The 14809-nt window shown below is 44.3% G+C and overlaps 1 protein-coding gene across 4 annotated transcripts in view; it reads left to right on the top strand.

The window, feature by feature from the left end:
* RUNX1 (RUNX family transcription factor 1) overlaps nucleotides 1–14809 on the top strand; it is a 254383-nt gene that overhangs the window by 187360 nt on the left and 52214 nt on the right. For all 4 annotated transcript variants that reach the window (XM_017526209.2, XM_017526203.2, XM_017526205.2 and 1 more), the window contains exon 6: nucleotides 474–578. In XM_017526209.2, coding sequence (XP_017381698.1) covers nucleotides 474–578 — 105 coding nt within the window. The remainder of the gene's footprint in view (nucleotides 1–473; nucleotides 579–14809) is intronic.

The raw sequence follows: 14809 nt of genomic DNA, 5'->3' as shown, positions 1-14809 counted from the left end.
GAATAATTCTAATTTAGCCCATCTTCAAACTTAGAAATCCTATCTTTCCTAATCTTCAAAAGAACAAAGTAAGAAGAGAAAGATGGATATGGCTTCTTCTACTCTTCTTTGCTCTGAGTTATAAATAATTGGGGAAGATGGGAGCAGGGAAGTTAGGAACCAGGGGTGGAGAACAGCCAGTCTGACTCTATGGTTTCCTGAAATCTTGACTTAACAGAAAATAAATCCCAATCTTTCTTGATCTTGTATTGTTTATTAATGATTACATTAAAGCCATATAACTATGTGAAGTGTTACACCTATGCAAGTATCATAAATGTGCATTCCAGAATTTAAGCCAAAATCCCGGGAGTGTTGTTAAAACTGGCAACTTGTGCTGAAGGGCTGGAAAGCATAAATTAATGATTGGTTGTTCAACAGCTATGATCAGGCCACCACCTCATTCTTTTTTGTTCTCTATTGTGTCCCAACAGGGAAAAGCTTCACTCTGACCATCACTGTCTTCACAAACCCACCACAAGTTGCCACCTACCACAGAGCCATCAAAATCACAGTGGACGGGCCCCGAGAACCGCGAAGTAAGTTCACCCGCTTGGGGCTGGTACACCCTCCAGGCTGGTATACTCAGGGACCATGTCTCAGAATCCTTGGGTTCAACCTTTCCCCCAGGGGGATGTCAGGCCCCTGTAAAGTCAAAAGTTGCATTGTCAACATTCTTGCTACTCAAAGCTTGTTTCTGCGCACTGGGCTCTTTTTGAAGCATCCTTTTAGAGGGCAAAAGGAAATTAGGCTGACTCAACTGCATGTTACAGCCCATTCAGGGCAGCATGAAACTAAGGACTACTTCCTCAATATACAGTAAAGTTCAACAGGATCAGAAACAACCAGTAAATGGAAGATGGGCCAGGCACAGAGGCAGCCCAAAGAGGCCTGAGGGTCAGAGTAGACCACAAGGGAGTAATTACCATCTATCCTGGCCTTTTATTAATTCATGAGGGCCAGAGATGACAACTATGAAAATGACCCTTTTCTTTCTATGGCACAGATCAAAATCTTATTACAGGCATGTTTAAGATAGAGAGTGGGAGGGTAGAAGAATGTCTGGAGAAAAACAGTAAATACAGAAAGATAGTACCAAAAAATAGCTCCTGTGAGGAAAGCTCTTTAAAAAAGGAGTGAGGTTGTTTAGTCTGCAGAAAAGATGTCTTCACAGTGACTTAATGACTATCTTTGAGTAAACACCAGAGTAGCACTCTTTTCCAGAACCACACCCTTCCCCAGGATCTGAGGCTGGGTTACAGTTCCAGGTCTGTGGAGCTGCCCAGCACCCCCGCCCAGCATCCAGATGTCTTCAAACCGTATCAGGTCCCTGGTGGAAAATTAATACACTCTCATCTTGGAGTGAGGGATATTGAAAAACAGCGCTTCCTACTGTCCCCAAAAGCCAAGATGCAGGGAGGTCAGGTCATAAAATGAAAAGGTTAAGAATTTGGACTTTATGGGCAATCCAGTGGAGTTCTTAAGCCTTCAGTGAGTTACAGAGCCTTGCTGAACCTCGCTTTCCTCTTCTGTGAAATGGAGATCATAACGACAGCTTCTTATAAGATCAAGCCCAATGATGCTAGGTGCCTGATGCAGAGAATGGAGGCAGGAAATGTTAGTGATCCGCATTAGGGCATCCCTGTCTTCATCTCTGGCTATGGCTCCAGGCCCCTCTAGCTGACCTTCTCCACGTGGTGGCTTCTAGGTGGGCTTTTAAGGCAGCTCTCTGCAGGCTTTCCTGTCATCACGGCAGCTTTTCTGGCAGCCTTCCCTCTGGTCCTGGCCACAACCTCATGGCATTTGGATCGCCTTCTGGAACCATTCCCCATACTGCATCTACTTTCCCAAAGTCCCTGAATGGATGGAGCCCTGCAGAGAACATGGCCACCAGGGACAGCCCCCCAGGATGTGGCGTTCCTTGTCCGCATCCCCTCCTTCCGCTTGCTGGGCTCAGTGACTCCCTCCACATCTGAGTGCATTTTTCCCCAGAGGGTCCTCTCAGCTTTTTCTGATCAAGACTTTCTGGCCGTGTCTAGACTCAAGAGACTCTGGGGCTTGATAATAGACCCTGATTCTTCTTTATGGGTGAGAAGTAGGTTATAGACACAGACGGAACCACACAGGCCTAGGGAATGACTATGATCTCCTTCTAGGCTTCCAGAGTAGGAATGTCAACCTGGACATTCCTACATTAATGTAACCCTGCATTAAACAGAACATAAACACCAAAGTGAGTTTGTTCTCCACAGAGGACCAAAGAGGAAGCAGGCTTGAATTATACAAGATGCCTGGCTGGGAGGGAGGCTGTTGTTAGGTGTAAGAAAGTTAAGTTTGTGGGTAACTGCACTTAGAGAAGGGCTCCTTCAAGAGGCTATAGAATCACTGTCTTTAGAAATAGAAGCCACAGCCATCTCTTAGGCAGTTCAAATGCCGAGCAGCCTGAAGATGCTGAGGCCAGGTGACCCTGGGTATAACCCTTACTTCTGCTATTTCCTCATGCATAAAGAAGGCTGGGTTTCGCCTCACCGCCAGCATTTCCTGTAACATTCAAAGAAATAACAAAGTGGCTGAGCTTCAGAAAACAAATGGTGGCTACTCTGACTTTTAAGAATTGGCAGCCAGAGGGGGAAAAAACGTCTATGTGATTGTAACGGTCTGCCTGTATATACAGTTTACTCTGCCCCTGCTGTTTTATAACTTAAGAAAACAGTTGTTACATGGAGAAGCGCCCTCTGAGCAGACAGAAGGGATTTGCACCAAAGAGGCATCCATTTTTACACAGTCTTCCCTGCCAAGTGGAATTTGGGGTCTGGGGAAAAACTAAATGTGTGGAATAAGTATAAGTCTGATATAAAGAGGTGCAATAGCCTCAGGTAGAGAGTCTCACATTTCACAAGCGACTTCTAGAAAAAAGTCAAGTGCACGCAGACTCCCAGGGTGGCTTGGGTAATGCTGACTTTTCTATTTGCCCTATGAAGGAAGAGGGGCCATCACTGCTAATTTTAGTATACCGGTTTCTTATTGTTTGAACGTCTTCATTCAGGGTGGGAACTTCTCTATGGTAAGCTTTGCTCACAGTTGCTTTCCAATGTAACATAAAGACAGGACACTGCATGTGAATCAGGATGCCCACATGTTGCCAGATCTCTGGATGAATAAGACCTCCCAAGACCCCTCCATGATTACAGTGCCATGAATTCTGGGTAATCCTGGCAAAATGGCCCTGGTATTGCCAAGACCAGATTGAATCATTTTGGAAAATTCAATAGTTTTATAGTATCAAAGACTTTGAGAGCTAGGAGGGGCCTTGAGAGAGCCTTTAGGATAATCACCCCATAGGTAAGAGAAATCAGCCCCAGAAAAATGAAATGGTTTGCCTAGCTTTAAAAGAAATAGTTGATGATGAAGCGGAAACAGAATGAGGAATTCCTGATGTCTACTTCTGTGCTGTCCTTCATCCATCTACCTGTCCATTCATCTGTTCATCTCTCCATCCATACCTTACTGTCTGTATAGCATCTATTTCTTATAGGTTGTTTGACGTGGCCTCGGAATCCTCACATTTAAAATGAGGAGTTGGCTTTTATGATTGGCTGCCACATTTGGCTCAGCTGTGTCTGTTAAAGAAGGGCAGGCATGGAGCCTTGACTTGAGGTATGCGTGCAAGCCTAACTAAATAAAGCAGTTAGTATTTTGCCCTGGTATTTGGATAGACAAACTGCTGTTCGTCCTGCCACTCTGCTGATTAAGTTAAGGACTGAGAATGAGAAGCTGTGCCACAGCCCGTCTGCGGGTCATGCCAATGGGATAACTTGATGTGTTCCTCCCCTCTTCCATGGTTTTCAGTGGTGACGCTGTAGCAAAAAGTATATGCCAAAGATAATTTACAGTGGCTTTTGTTTCAGTAATGGACCTGCCCCTTAGAAAATCAAAACTTGTTTTTCTCATCTTCCGTAGGATTTTAAGAAATACCTTAGAGTAATATAGAAGTTATTAATTGCTGAAAAATTAACTTTATCGCGGAGAAAGAGCACCGTCAGAAGGTGTTCTCTGCCTGGAGTGGGTTCTTAGCAGCACCAACATGGGCTCTGTTTTTGGTTAGCAGGTAAAGCACTTAGTAGCTTGTTGATACATTGAGTGTCTCCTCCTTAAGTACAAAAGACACAGTGAAAGGATTTTTCAAGTAAAGGATATTTGGGAGTGTTTGTTTGTTTGTTTTTGAGACAGCATCTTTCTCTGTCTCCCGGGCTGGAGTGCAGTGGCACGTTTCGGCTCACTACAAACTCCACACCCCCTGGGTTCAAGCAATTCTCCCTCCTCCACCTCTGGAGGTCCTGGGACTATAGGTGCCTGCTACCACACTCAGCTAATTTTTTGTATTTTTAGTAGAGACAGGATTTCACCATGTTGGCCAGCCTGGTCTGGAACTCTTGACATCAAATGATCTGCCCACCTTAAAGGCATGAGCTACCACATGTGTCTGAGAGTTGTTTTTAATGTATGTTTTATATTTTTAGGATCTAATGAAAAATTCCATCTCTCAGCTCACACAGCTATACTTTAGGTGACTCTATGCTAATATTGAGATCCCAAAGCATGTTCTCTACAGAGATTTCACTAAATAATTTGAATGTAGAAATTGTTTCATTCACTGCTATGGAGGAAGATATTTTCCCAAGGAGAGACTGAGGAGAGTGAGCAATGGGGACCCTAACTGACCCATCTTGGGGTGCTGGTCCTAGTGGTATGGATTGGGCAGCCTTTACCTGTCTGGTCAGGTATTTGTTACATTGAGAAGCTGAATTTAGAACCAAAAAGGTTAATGAATATATTGGTCATTTCTGAGATAACTTTGGTCCATCCCCGGGTTAAAGGAGTCCTTCATGTGACTGTGTCCTGCTTGAGCTCTTGATGTTCACAATAAGGGAAAGCAAGGTGGAGCCCTTACTTACAAACTCTAGAGTGCTTCCTGGGGCACCAGCCTTCTGGTGGACTGGTTTGTTTTTACAGGGAATTATAGTTAAAATAGGTTGATCCAAGCGTCTAATCTTCATTACTCAGCTACTTTTTTTTTTTTTTGCAGAAGGAGTTTCGCTCTTGTTACCCAGGCTGGAGTGCAATGGCGTGATCTCGGCTCACCGCAACCTCCGCCTCCCAGGTTCAGGCAATTCTCCTGCCTCAGCCTCCTGAGTCGCTGGGATTATAGGCACGCGCCACCATGCCCAGCTAATTTTTTTTTTTGTATTTTTAGTAGAGACGGGGTTTCACCATGTTGACCAGGGTGGTCTCGATCTCTTGACCTCGTGATCCACCCCGCTCGGCCTCCCACAGTGCTGGGATTACAGGCTTGAGCCACCGCGCCCGGCCTACTCAGCTACTTTTTAAAGTACTTGGTTGAGATAATGCCATACGAATATCATTTTCTTCTATGACTTTGAGTGCATATAGCAAACTTGTTGTATATAAATGAATGTGAGAAATAGGATCTTTATATATGGAGAATGTGTTTCAAGTGAAGAACAGAAATTGGATGAAAGGCACCTGTAGGCCAGGTACCGTGGCTCAGGCCTATAATCCCAGCACTTTGGAAGGCCAAGGTGGGTGGATCATTTGAGGCAACTGGAGATCAGCCTGGCCAACACAGGGTAACCCCGTCTCTACCAAAAAATACAAAAGTTAGCCTGGTGTAGTGCTGCATACCTGTAGTCCCAGCTCCTCAGGAGCCTCAGGCAGGAGAATCGGTTAAACCCAGAGGGCAGAGGTTGCCGTGAGCCGAGATGGTGCCACTGCACTCTAGCCTAGATGACAGAGTGAGACCCTGTCTCAAAAAAAAAAAATAAAGGAAAGAAGGAAGGAAGGAGGGAGGGAGGAAAGGAGGGAAGAAAACAAGGAGGGAAGAAGGGAAGGAAGAAAGGAACCAACCTGTAAACTTATGGTGGTAATGGACCTAGAAATAATTGCTCTTAGGATTGAGTAACTCCCAGTTCACAATGTTATTTTCTCTTAATCATAAAAATACTTGATAATAGCAATAGCTAACATTAGATAGTGTTATTTGCCAAACACTGTTCACAGTGCTTCACGCATATTGATTTGTATATCTTCAAGAGAACAGGCAGAGAAATTGAAGAAAAAATAGTTGTATACCTTGCCCAAGGTCACACAACTAGTAAGCCAGAATGTAAAGTAAGGCGTCCAGACTTTGGCACGCACTGACGCCAGTGTCTGTTTTTAAGAACTGCACTGGCTGCTATTTGAGCCTCGTGGTACTGTAATTCCTGTATTTTTTTTTATTAGGAGAGTTTATCAATAAAGTTCTGGGTCACATATGGTTTTCTTCAAGAAAGCAGAGCCCGGTTGCCTTGGCATTCATCATGTTTTTGTACTGACAGGAGGGAGTCAGCGTTTCCCTCAGCAGGGCTGCAGGGCACACCCCTCTCCCACTCCTCCCGGGAGTTCATAATGCACAGCCATGGCCATGCTGGTCACAGGTGCCAGTGGTTGGTTCTGCTTCTGTCACCAGGGTCCACTTGGGGACCTGGCATGAATGGGGACCTGAACCCGGGGTGTTGTACAACATAGACCTCCTCCTCCGTTGTTGGCCTTCAGGAAAGGTGGGTAAAGTGGGGGAAGTGACCTGCAGGACAGCGGCCCAAGTCTGGTTCCCCCTTTAGCAAAGGGTTTCCTAGAGGACCCGTGTGCACAGAATGTAGCCATCGGGAGGATGAAAAGACGTGTCACTCTTTGCTCTTAAATGGTTATGAAAATGTCAGATGGTTTTATGGATCTGTGATCTCGGGGTTATAATTACCAATCCACAATCGCATTGCTTACTGGGAATTGCTTCAAGTGTATTTTCCAGATAATGAACAATGAGCTACTTAATTCTTCTTCCCTTGAATTCGTCAAATTTGGACTTGGACTTTAGTTCTTTCTAGATGAAATCCTGATCCACACAGGAATTAGAAAGTAATTCTTCCTTTCCTCCCACCTAACGCAGGAGCAAGGCAGAGGCTCAGAGAGGAGGAAAACGCTGTACTTACTCATATCCCCTCCTGCCCATTTTGAAAGGCATTTCGGGCCAAGCTGAAAATTCTGGGGGAGCTTCCCCCTGATACTTTAATTCCTTCTGTGCTAAGCTACTCAACTACCTGATGACTTGGCAAAGGCAGTTTTTAAAGCGGTAATAATAATTGTGCCTAAATGTCTCCAGCGAATTTTAGAATGTATTTCTGCTGATTATTTTTAGTAGTATCAAACCAGACCAAGAAGAATTTTTTATGCATGTGGGTTTCCTTGACCCTGGAGTGGAGGCTAAGGTCTGAAAGGGCCCCGGGGGGGAATGGGAACATAAGAGGATCCTAAAGGAAATAGGCTTCTGTCCCAGAAGCAGCATAACCCCCCTGATGCAGCTCTGAGTGAGCTGGCATGGCCTGTAGTATTCTTGGTAACTTTTCCTATCTTATACAAAAGCCACTGAGGTTTTTTAAGATGGTATTTGTATTGCTATGGAAAGAAAGAGAAGAAGAGTTCCTTCCAGGTACCATGAAAACCCAAAGAAATTATCTAGACACCTTCTCAATCTAACGTGGTGACAGAGAAGAAGGAAGAAACTTAGACCATTACATCGAATTTCTCTTTCTATCTGGACCCTTACAAAACCATATCACTATTTTGAATGCCACACCAGTGAGGTCAGGATCTAAACTAATATATTTGCAGTCCTTGTTAGAATTCATTATATGACATGCCATAAAAAAAAAAAAATGCTGTCTGTGTTTAGGCTTCTGTTTCTTAACCTTAAAACGTGTAAGTTTTCTGGATCCGGAATTTGGGGACCCGGGTTTTCACACTGGCGCCATCAGGCCAGTGGGTGTGAACCTGAGTAATTATCTTAAATACTTTCGTCTTCACTTTCCTTTCCTGTTGAACCAAGCAATGGGAAGAGATAATCTCTAAATTAGTTCTCACTCAAAAAGGGTAACAAAATATGGTCAGCAAAATAAAGCCATAAGTTCTTTCCCATAAACAGGACCCCTTAGAGGAGAGAGGCCTCCAGGCCTTCTTCCCTGGGCAGTGTCATCAGAAATCACATCAGACACATCCAACTGCACCCAGGTGGTACATGAGATGTCTTTTTTTTTTTTTTTTTTTTTGGCTGTAAATTTTTTAAAGTTCTTTCTAATTTGTTCTGAAATTCTCTGGCTCTAAGTGACCCTGACTTCTCTGCCACCAACATGTAACCAAGACTAGGGGTTGAGATCTCCATTTTGGCACTCGCTCCCACTGCAGGAGCCGATACCTGGGGGAGCAGATGGTTTGACTGAGCCTCTCTAAAATGGGGACAGTGACAGTACCACAGTCACATCAATGGAAGGCTGAATGCAGCTGCTTCTGTGGCTTAGAACCATCCCTATAATATTCAGAAGAGGGCAGGTATGATTCAGATTTAGTCTTGAAATCCTTTTGGAAATGAGAAAACTCTAAACTAAAAAGATCTGTGGCTCCTAAATTTAAAAACTCATGAAGTTGCCATAATGTTTCCCCGACATACACACTTTTGTTTGACATTTAATTAAACATTTATAAATTTTGATTTATTTTCCTCGATTTTGTTTTGTGTTTAGACCCAGTAAAATTTTTTTTCTCGGTATATTTATGGGCCCTAGAAACACTCTGGGCATTGTCCCTAAGTCTCTCATGGGTAACACGGCCTTGCCCCCAAATGTTGCACTTTGTGAAAAAGTCAGGAAGGAAAACCACATCTGAGTAACATCAAAAGTCAGTGCTTAAGATCTAACACGTGGGTCCTGTTCAGTAGAGGCGTGACACAGCTACAAAAGTCTCCTCCACACTGTCCTAGAAACTGACATGGAATGTGGCAAGTCTCTTGGGGTCGGAATTCTTGTACTAGGCAAATGTAGTGCATCTCCCAAGGGTGCCCGGGATCTCTCGTTGCAGCCAAGCTTTGCAGGCACAGAAACATGGCCAGCCACCCACTGAGTTTCCTAAGTCAATGACCAGCACTGGAGACCTTTCCATGTCTGCAAGGCAGCTCCGTCTGCTGCCTGTGACTTTTGGGGGTCTGATGGGGCAGCCCCCACCCGGGATGGTCAGGCCTCATCATTGGGTGCAGGTCTCCCATGCGGATGGGTGGACCCACAGCGTGCAGATAGATTGCGGTTGGCAGTCGCAGCATCCCAGCACATTATAATGCATCTGCTTCTCTGCTTTCAGATAGATTTAGAATTTTTTTCATACCCTAGCCACTTTCCATTTTTCATTTTCAAAAATTTCTCCTTGAGTTTTCTTAAAGGCTTGTTTTTTTTTTTGTTTGTTTTTGTTTTTCCCCGTAAGCCATGTAACTAGGAAAAGCATTAGTAAGAATTTTATATACTGGGTCTCATGGAACTCCACTACCACCACCAAAATAATAATAGTAATAATAATAATTCCAGTTTAGCTTAACTAAGTAAAAGCTACCCCCTTACACTATATCTGTGTTTAAATTCATTTGCGCTAACTGGCAATTTCTGTGTTCTCCTGTTCATTCCATATTCTTTTCCTTTAAAGGCAACTTTTAAAGAAGGTTTGTTTTTTTTTTTTGCTGTCAAAGTATTAATTATGAAAAGTTGGTAATACAGAAGGGGTAAAATCAGGTATAATCTATTACTGTACATTATGCCTGTATTATCAGACATTTCACAAGGCACTGACATTTAGTTGGATGTGAAATGCCTTTTTTGTAGTATGATTTATACGTGGTATATTTCCATCAACTTCTACATGTAAATTATGCAGTATCAGTGGGACAATTTGCTATCATGAATAGCCAAATATTCTGGATTCACATTCACAGGTGAAAGCCAAGCTTAAAATATATATATATACCCAAAGCAAAGTTCTTTTCTGTTTGCCTTTTTAAAAAGTAACACAGTGGAATCAACCTGCCAACTCTCCAGACCCCTATAAAGTTAATCAAAGGCAGTACATTCGTTTGGTACTTTCATGATATACACATACTCAGTTTCTATTAAAGCAATTATTGACAAAAACCCAGACTGCTATTGAAGTCTTTCAGTGTACTTCCATATACTGAAATGTTGAACATTTGATACTTTGGTTTTGTATTTATTTTTGTTCACCCTGGCTTAAAAGCCATCTTCTTCTTATTTAAAATAAAGAGTAAACATTTGAAATAAGTTCCTGGATACTACATACATTTATGGCCCTTTGAATTTGTTCCTGGTACCACCTTATTTTCACTTACCTTTGAAGTGGTTATATGAGATTTCCAGTTCATTCATTTGAAAGAGCTAGGAGAAATACACAGAGCCACATCCCACACGCCTCTCAGATACTGCTCGCCAGGCATGGTCCAGTGTTTCAAAAGTGAACAGGGGGCTGGGCCTGGTGACTCACACCTGTAATCCCAGCACTTTGGGAGGCCGAGGTGGGCAGAACACCTAAGGTCAGGAGTTTGAGACCAGCTTGGCCAACATGGTGAAACCCCATCTCTACTAAAAATACAAAAATTAGCCAGGCATAGTGGCAGACGCCTGTATTCCTGGCTACTTGGGATGCTGAGGCAGGAGAATCACTTGAACCTGGGAGGTGGAGGTTGCAGTGAGCCGAGATTTCACCACTCTACTCCAGGCTGGGTGACAGAGCAAGACTCCGTCCCAAAAATTATAATTTAAAAAAAAAGTGAACCAGCGTGCTCAAAAGGCCTCAGTGAGTGAGAAAGGAGTTTGGAACCAGACCAATTTGGCCTCAAGTCTAAAACTGTGGTTCACAGTTTTCCCATCTGTAGAATAGACTGCATGATACCTCCCTTGCTGGGGGATGTGAGGATTAAGTGAGATAGCCTGAAAGGCGAGCTGGGACAGTGGCTGACGGTGAAGCTTCAGAGCTGGCTTCCTGATTCAGCCTGACTTCCCCTTTTGGGTCAGATTAACCTCCCCATGCTCAGCCTCCTCGGGTATAAAACCAGGAAGATGATATCCCTGTGTGGGGAGTACTGTGCAGATGGAATAAAGTAATTCATGTTAGGACATAGCACCATGCTGGGCACAGAAGTATCCCTTAAATATTAGCTGCTATTACTAAAGCATGTGCTCTGGACAGGTAAGCCCCTTGCCCTTGTCCCAGAGATCTTACCAGGGGAAACAAATTGAATTCTGTCCAAGTAAGGGGGCTAAATATTTACCATTGCCAAGTTGCTTAAAAAAACAACTTGGCAGATTTGGCCCTCACGATACAGTACAATAAGGGCTTTTTTCTCTTTTCCTTCCATACTACCTATTATTAATTCCAAATACTGCATCACTGAACTGGCTTCAACAAATATATTCCTCATTGAAGCATAAGCTTGCTAACCATGTTCCCCTACTTCCTCGAAGGGAGAGGTGATCTTTTTCCAAATAAAGGTTTTATCAAAATGCAGTTCTGCTTCTTAACATGAAGCACCTACGCTGTTGTGTGACCTGCAAAGCACTTAGCTTCTAGAAGCTTCCCCTGGGTCATCCACAAGATAGGAATAATACTATGAGTTCCGCCTACTGCGCAGGGTCCTTTAGGATACACTGAGATCCTATATGTCAATGTGCTTTTTGTCTGTCAATTAGAGAGTAGAAATATAATTTGATCATTGAAAAAAATAGAATAATAGATTTTACATATACTATATTAAAATCTTTGGGATTTTAAAATAAAATAATTGATTTCTTGAAAGTAGATTTTTATCTCATCATGTCTTTCAGGATTGGTGGGAAGAAATTATAGAGAAAAAATAGAAACGTTTAAATCAACCCCCACTGTGAATCCATACTTTTAGAAATTGTACCTTTTGCCATTAGAATATCCTAATATTTTCCCTGCCTACAACTAGATACCCTTTTTAAATGTTGGAAACCAAAGAAGCAACCTTAGCAAACAGTTGAGAACTGAGTTTTATTTGAATATATCTTTCTCTTGCAAGACCAAATACATTTTTTTCTTCTAAAACTCTGTTGTTCCATTTTCTTTCAATGAAAGGCTCACAGAGCTAGAAGGCTTGGGAAGAGGCTCAGAGCACCTAAAAGTGCTGAGTCTGTATTCCTTTATTCCCCTGTGGCTTTTTATATACGCTGCTCGCCTGAGATTTCTGGATTCGATTTCAGGGAGGTGAAATGTTACACCCCTGAGTCTCAGTGCCAGTTTCCCAGGACGAGTCAAAAACTGCAGCTGCTTGGAGGTGAGAATCTTCCTCGGCTGCAGAGGCCAGCTTGCTGTCCTGTTCATTTGCTGACATGCCGCTGGGAGCAGGTTCAGCGAAACCCGTTCTATTCTTTGGATAATTCAGCCAGTCTCAAAATAAATGGATAGCTGAGTACAGGGAGAAAGAACTGGAAACCACTGAAATTTGAGTCTTGAGGGCTGGTCTGTTCTCGGGAGCTGCTCTGTTGAACTCTAAAAGGAATCTTGAGCCCTGGGCAAGGGAGCGGCCTGGCCTAGTGGAGAGACTGCGGGCCTGCCAGTGGATCTTATGTCTGGCCCTGCCTGGCTCAGTGAGTCTCAGCAGCTCCTGTCTCCTCTTAGACCCCCAGGTTCGTCGTCTACAGAAAGAAAAAGGAAAGGAGATGTAATGATTTGTAAGGTCTTCATCAGCTTCTAAACATTTCATTTGATGTCTGTAGGAGCAATTGTTCTTTCTAAGCACCATCTTCTAACCCCAGGAAGAAGAGCCAGGGGCCACTGGGGTGTCCTGTCAAACTGGGAAGACAAAGATTGTGACTGGGAAGGTGGGGAGGGGGCAGGGGGAAAAGGGGGAAGAAGGGAGAAAGGATCAACTCACACCCCAGGCCGGGGAAAGAGATGAATGAAGGTCCACACCAGAGTGGCATGCTGTTAAGCAGGAACAAATCATCCTAACTAGAGTTCCCATGACATTGGCAACATTTAAAAAAAAAAAGGCATTTTTAAACACACTAAGTACTCAATTGTCCAAGCCCCAGCATGGCCAACTTCCCAAAGCTGGCGGGTCAGAGACCTTGGTGTTAATTCTTCGGCCAACTAAAAAAAGATGGTGTGAGTTCTGTTGACTTAATTGTTGGAGTGTTTCTGAGCGGGGCCGCCTCCCTCCTCTGCCTCCTCGAAGTATTATGGGCTGTTCTGCATTACCTGCCCTACCTATCTTCACAATCTAGCCGCAAACAGCTTCGGTTGACCACACCACTTCCCTATTGAAAGTTAATACTGTTTGACTCATTCTGTGTTACTAACCTGAAGCCAAAGAAAACAAGGCAGAGAATAACCGGCTTGTATGGAGTTTGGAAAGCTCTCAGAGACCCTGCTTTCAAAATCCTATACAGTAGCTTTACTATATCTATCCGCTGCAGCTGCTGAGAAAATGAAGGAAGCAGAAGTGGTTAAAAAAAAAGTTGGGGGTGGGGAAGAGACTGGGAAGGGAGTGGGGCACGGCTCCCCTCCGGCTGGGAAGGATGGGCAGTTTACGAGGGCTGACTCCCTGAGCTGATGTTTTGCTTTGACACACCGGAGTGTTCACACAGAAGAGGGACTGTTGACGAAGTTAAAAGGAGAGGAAAGTTCAAAACATTCACTGAAAAGGCATCTCTCCTATTGCATGTATAACAGAGAGGAGCTGGGAGGCTGGTCTCACCAGATCAGCCAGCCACAGGCAGAGACTCGGGGTAGACAGCCCAGGCGGAGGTGTGTAGCTTTTGAATCGGGAAAGGATTGAGGAGGGGGAATGTTGCCACATTGAATGTTGCACAGAAGGCTGTCCTGGGCTCCTTCCTTGCCTCCATCCCTGGCAAGGATGGAGCCTTCTCTTCCTTCATTTCCAACTGGCTCAGATGTGGTCACCAGAGTGAACAGGAGGCACTTGTGTCTTGGAATAAATAGAATGTTACCTCCCAGTGTTACCTGGCAGGCAGTGGGACCAGCGTCTTCATCACCATGCTATAGCTCTTCAGGAGTCTCGGCAAACAGCCACTCACCCATTCAGGTCACTGGTAGAGGAGGCCTCCCTCCTCACAGATGCCCCTTTTCAGCAGGTGGCTACTTCTGGCACGTGGACAACAGTGCATAAAAGTGAGCCCGATGCCTGAAAGAGGCTGTCATGCCACAAACAACCGGAAGCCTTGTGTGAGAGGGAGGGCCTACATTCTGTTCAAAACAACTAGCTACTGTTGGCTTGTGTACTAGTGAGTACTCAAGAGCTGTGAGTGGCCAGGGTGCCCTGTCCTTCTGTACCAGCCATCTGTCGAAGAGCTTTGCGTGGCCAGCCTAGAACTTCAGTTGGCACCTGTGACAGGAGAGTCAAATGTTCCCCTGCTGTTGGGAAAGTCCCTGAGGTCCAGTGGGCAGGGCTTTTAGAAATAGGAGGGAATTTCCAGCGGGGCGCAGTGGTTCACACCTGTAATCCCAGCACTTTGGGAGGCTGAGGCAGGTGGATCATGAGGTCAGGAGATCGAGACCATCCTGGCTAACATGGTGAAACCCATCTTTACTAAAAATACAAAAAAATTAGCTGGGCATAGTGGCACCCACCTGTAATTCCAGCTACTTGGGAGGTGGAGACAGGAGAATTGGTTGAACCCAGGAGGCGGAGGTTGCAGTGAGCCGAGATCGTGCCACTGCACTCCAGCCTGGGAGACAGAGCAAGACGCCATATCAAAAAAAAAAAAAAAAAAAAAGAAAGAAAGAAACGGAATTTCCTTCCCTCTTTTTAGAAATACAGAGGAGGAAGGATCATCCTGCACGC

The sequence above is a fragment of the Cebus imitator genome, unplaced genomic scaffold (genome assembly GCF_001604975.1).
Source record: "Cebus imitator isolate Cc_AM_T3 unplaced genomic scaffold, Cebus_imitator-1.0 Scaffold41, whole genome shotgun sequence".
In the NCBI taxonomy this organism is placed as follows: domain Eukaryota; kingdom Metazoa; phylum Chordata; class Mammalia; order Primates; family Cebidae; genus Cebus; species Cebus imitator.
Note: the sequence above shows the minus strand (reverse complement) of the source record. Positions and strands in the feature narration are given on the sequence as shown.